Raw genomic sequence first — 4,276 nt, 5'->3', positions numbered from 1 at the left:
AAATAAATATTTATTTATTATATTAATATTTATAAATGTATATTTATAATATACATTTTAAACCAAGCCCAAGTAGGTGGGCCAGTCTGGTAGGGACTCCTGGGCCACAGTCCGCCCCTGTCATATAAACTGCTCTATTCTTTCTCTGTTCTTGTTATTTATAATAGATGTTGAAAGTGTTCCTATGGAACTGGTTCTTTATTAAATTTTGTGTTTTGTATCCCAGATACAGCTGTTTTATCTTATACACTGATTTTGTATGTTAATTAATTGTTCCTGGTATTAAACTGGTTGTTTCTAAGCTGGTTCCATCAAACACTAAATGCCTTTAATGTCTGGTGCTGTGGTCCACTTGGTTTCATCCGTTCTGTTTTCTGTCTTACAGCTGTCCCTGGGAGACGAGCAGAGCGAGGTGACCCGCAATGGTTCTGAGTCCAAAGAGCTGGTGTACTTGGTTCATATTTACTGCCAGGTAAGAGCGCAGGCCTTCCTGCATCACTCTGTGTAACCGAGCAGAGCACGCACCAGCAGGAGCCTCTGATCTTCATCCTTCTCTGCAGAGGTGTCAGATGCTGATTCATTTCAACAAATGGAAGTCTGTTGAAAAAAAAGCAAACAGTAAATTTGCTGCTGTTCTTTTAGCCAAACCAGCAGAAGTCCTGCCTGAACACGGCCTGGAGGTCAGACTCCTCAGCAGGAGAAGTGCAGTGAGACGTTGGGGTGTCACCAAGCTAACAGAGGAGAACGACTAAAGTGGGGCAGAGAAGCCCACAGAGTCCTCCCTGTAGCGTCTCTCCCTGCCAGCCTTTTTGAATCTCTGTGCGCAGCCTTAGTCCCACATGTCCTGGCTTCAGTTCACATGCAGCCTTCTCTGGCAGATCAAAGCAGAAGACTTTCTTCACCTCTGGTTTCTCTCTCTAAGGGCTGGAGCTTCTTTAACAGTAACTGAAAGAACAAGACTAAAATCCTGTTTTTGTTTTGATAAAAACTAGGTTACCATGAATAAAGAGGATTGGAGGAATAAAATCTGGGTTTGTACTTTCATGGTTGGCAGGGAGTTTCTGGAAAGGCTGAGTAGGCTGCTAATTGTCTTTATTTCTAAAGACAACTCCTGAATCCAAGCCTAACAGGGTTGCCACGTCTCGCTGATGTTGGCCCAGATGTTGTCCAATCATCACAGTACAGAGCTTACCATTAGCATTAGATGTTTCTTTTTTAGATATTTATTATCTTACAATTGATGAAAATCCCCCCAAAAAATTTAGTACAACAGTCATGGAACACATCTAACTATATCCAAGTAATACAAGTTCAGCAGGCTGTGTGTGTTCAGCAGTGCAACAGTGCAGCAGGTTGCGTGAGGTCAGCAGTACAGCAGGCTGTGTGTGGTCAGCAGTACAGCAGGCTGTGTGTGGTCAGCAGTACAGCAGGCTGTGTGAGGTAATCAGTACAGCTGGCTGTGTGTGTGCAGCAGGTTGTGTGTGGTCATCAGTACAGCAGGCTCTATGTGGTCATCAGTACAGCTGGCTGTGTGAGGTCAGGAGTGCAGCAGGCTGTGTGAGGTCATCAGTACAGCAGGCTGTGTGTGGTCAGCAGTACAGCAGGCTGTGTGAGGTCATCAGTACAGCAGGCTGTGTAAGGTCAGCAGTGCAGCAGGCTGTGTGTGTGCAGCAGGTTGTGTGTGGTCATCAGTACAGCAGGCTGTGTGAGATCATCAGTACAGCAGGCTGTGTGTGTGCAGCAGGCTGTGTGAGGTCATCAGTACAGAAGGCTGTGTGTGTGCAGCAGGCTGTGTGAGGTCATCACTAAAGTAGGCTGTGTGAGGTCAGCAGTGCAGCAGGCTGTGTGAGGTCAGCATTGCAGCAGGCTGTGTGAGGTCATCAGTACAGTAGGCTGTGTGAGGTCAGCATTGCAGCAGGCTGTGTGTGTGCAGCAGGCTGTGCGAGGTCATCAGTACAGCAGGCTGTGTGTGGTCAGCAGTGCAGCAGGCTCTGTGAGGTCATCAGTACAGCTGGCTGTGTGTGTGCAGCAGGCTATGTGAGGTCATCAGTACAGCTGGCTGTGTGTGTGAAGCAGGCTGTGTGAGGTCATCAGTAAACTAGGCTGTGTGTGGTCATCAGTACAGCAGGCTGTGTGAGGTCATCAGTACAGCAGGCTGTGTGAGGTCATCAGTACAGCAGGCTGTGTGAGGTCATCAGTACAGCAGGCTGTGTGTGGTCATCAGTACAGCTGGCTGTGTGAGGTCATCAGTACAGCAGGCTGTGTGTGGTCATCAGTACATCTGGCTGTGTGAGGTCATCAGTACAGTAGGCTGTGTGAGGTCAGCAGTGCAGCAGGCTGTGTGTGTGCAGCAGGCTGTGTGTGGTCAGCAGTACAGCTGGCTGTGTGTGTGCAGCAGGCTTTGTGCGTGCAGCAGTGCAGTAGGCTCTGTGTGTGTAGCGCTGCAGCAGGCTGTGTAAGTTTAGCAGTGCAGTTCTCTGATGGCTGGTTTTGTTCCTGAAGGGCCGAAGTTGGATCGTGAAGCGCAGCTATGAGGACTTCCGTGTTTTGGACAAGCACCTCCATCTCTGCATCTATGACAGGCGCTTTTCCCAGCTGCCTGAGCTGCCTCGGCTGGACAGTCTGACTGACCAGACAGAGGTGAGTGGTCTGATCATGTCCTTTGATCCATGCCCAGTTCATGTTTCTGCAGGAAGCTGACGTCCTCCAGTGAGACCAGTAGGTGGTGCTGGGAACTGCCTCCGGTCTCACTGAAAAGCTGGAGGTGCAGATTCAGGCTTTTAAATGTGTTACCGTGGTAACCCAGTTGGAGTAACGCTGGCCTCTCTCCCCTCCTCAGTCTGTCTCCCAGATGTTGTTGGCTTACCTCTCTCGACTCTCAGCTATAGCTGACAACAAGATCAACTGTGGCCCCGCCCTCACCTGGATGGAGGTAAGGTCTTTGTTTTGAAATGATTGTTCCTTCCAGAACCGGCCTGATTCCTTCTAGTTCTGCTAGTTAGCCTCCATGATCCTCCTTCCGCATACTGAGGGTAGGTTCCTCTGAGGGGCGTCTGAAGTCCTGCAGGACAGTCAGGGAAACATCAGGGCTGGTTGATGATCCATGTTTCTGCTGGGTTCTGTGGGGTTCCGCCTTTTTGCTCCAGATGTTCAAACTGTGGAGACAGTCCCGCCTTCTGTGGACCCACTAATGCCTCGCTGTGTGTGTTGGACAGGTGGACAATAAGGGGAACCACCTGTTGGTCCATGAGGAGTCCTCCATCAATGTTCCCGCCATCGCTGCTGCTCACGTCATCAAACGCTACATCGCTCAGGCCTCAGACGAGCTTTCCTTTGAGGTGACAGTAGGCAGAGGGAACTGGTTCCTGATGGGAGCCAGCTGGACTCACCGCATCACCGCAGGGTTCATCTGTCCTCTGTTATCTGTCGATACAGACGGGCAGCAGAGACCCATCCATTAGGGTTAGGTGTAGGGTTAACCCTACTACCTGATAATGCAGCTAAAGTATTCACTCCCTGGTCTTAATGCTAAAGTATTCACTCCCTGGTCTTAATGCTAAAGTATTCACTCCCTGGTCATAATGCTAAAGTATTCACTCCCTGGTCATACAGTTAGGTATTGGTACCCCATATTGTTAAGTCATTCACCCCCCTAGTTTTAATGCTAAAGTATCAGTACCACTCATATGGCTAAACTGTTCCCACCTCTGGTCACATGGCTATGCATGCATCCAGAACACTCATCCTGAACTGCATGGGTCAGATGATTCTCCTTCAGCTCTTAGAATGAGTCCAGAACCATCTCTCATGGTTTGGAACCTGAAACTGTTTTCAGAGTTTAGCAGTTTGTAGAAGCAGATCATGTTTTTGCTCCACAGTGTTTGATGATGGCTTCAAAACCTTCCTTTTCCTCCTGTGGTTTTCCTGCAGGTTGGAGACATCGTGTCTGTGATCGACATGCCACCCAAAGAGGACACCACATGGTGGAGGGGCAAGCATGGCTTCCAGGTACAAGCACTGCAGATATGCACAGAAGCCCAGATATTCGCCAAATCTTGAGAACAGCTGAGGCTCACTGTTAGAAAACCCCAAACATCTGGAGCTCTATGTGTCACCTGGAGACCAGGAGGAAATGAGGGGGATTGTGGAAATCCTTACAGCTCCCAGCAGCAGATCAGAACATCAGAAGGTTCCTATGCTAAAGGAGCTATGCTAGGAAGCATCCTACTTCATCTTCCTTCCTAGTGTGATTTGCAGGATCCAGATGGAAGGAAGA

The 4,276-nt window shown here is 48.9% G+C and overlaps 1 protein-coding gene across 5 annotated transcripts in view; it reads left to right on the top strand.

The window, feature by feature from the left end:
* arhgap32 (Rho GTPase activating protein 32) overlaps positions 1-4,276 on the top strand; it is a 108,935-nt gene that overhangs the window by 72,121 nt on the left and 32,538 nt on the right. For all 5 annotated transcript variants that reach the window (XM_015382901.1, XM_015382900.1, XM_015382899.1 and 2 more), the window contains 5 exons: positions 386-472; positions 2,503-2,640; positions 2,840-2,932; positions 3,216-3,338; positions 3,931-4,008. In XM_015382901.1, the coding sequence (XP_015238387.1) occupies positions 386-472; positions 2,503-2,640; positions 2,840-2,932; positions 3,216-3,338; positions 3,931-4,008 (519 nt within the window). The remainder of the gene's footprint in view (positions 1-385; positions 473-2,502; positions 2,641-2,839; positions 2,933-3,215; positions 3,339-3,930; positions 4,009-4,276) is intronic.

The sequence above is a fragment of the Cyprinodon variegatus genome, unplaced genomic scaffold (assembly GCF_000732505.1).
Source record: "Cyprinodon variegatus isolate N-32 unplaced genomic scaffold, C_variegatus-1.0 Scaffold269, whole genome shotgun sequence".
Taxonomy (NCBI): domain Eukaryota; kingdom Metazoa; phylum Chordata; class Actinopteri; order Cyprinodontiformes; family Cyprinodontidae; genus Cyprinodon; species Cyprinodon variegatus.
Note: the sequence above shows the minus strand (reverse complement) of the source record. Positions and strands in the feature narration are given on the sequence as shown.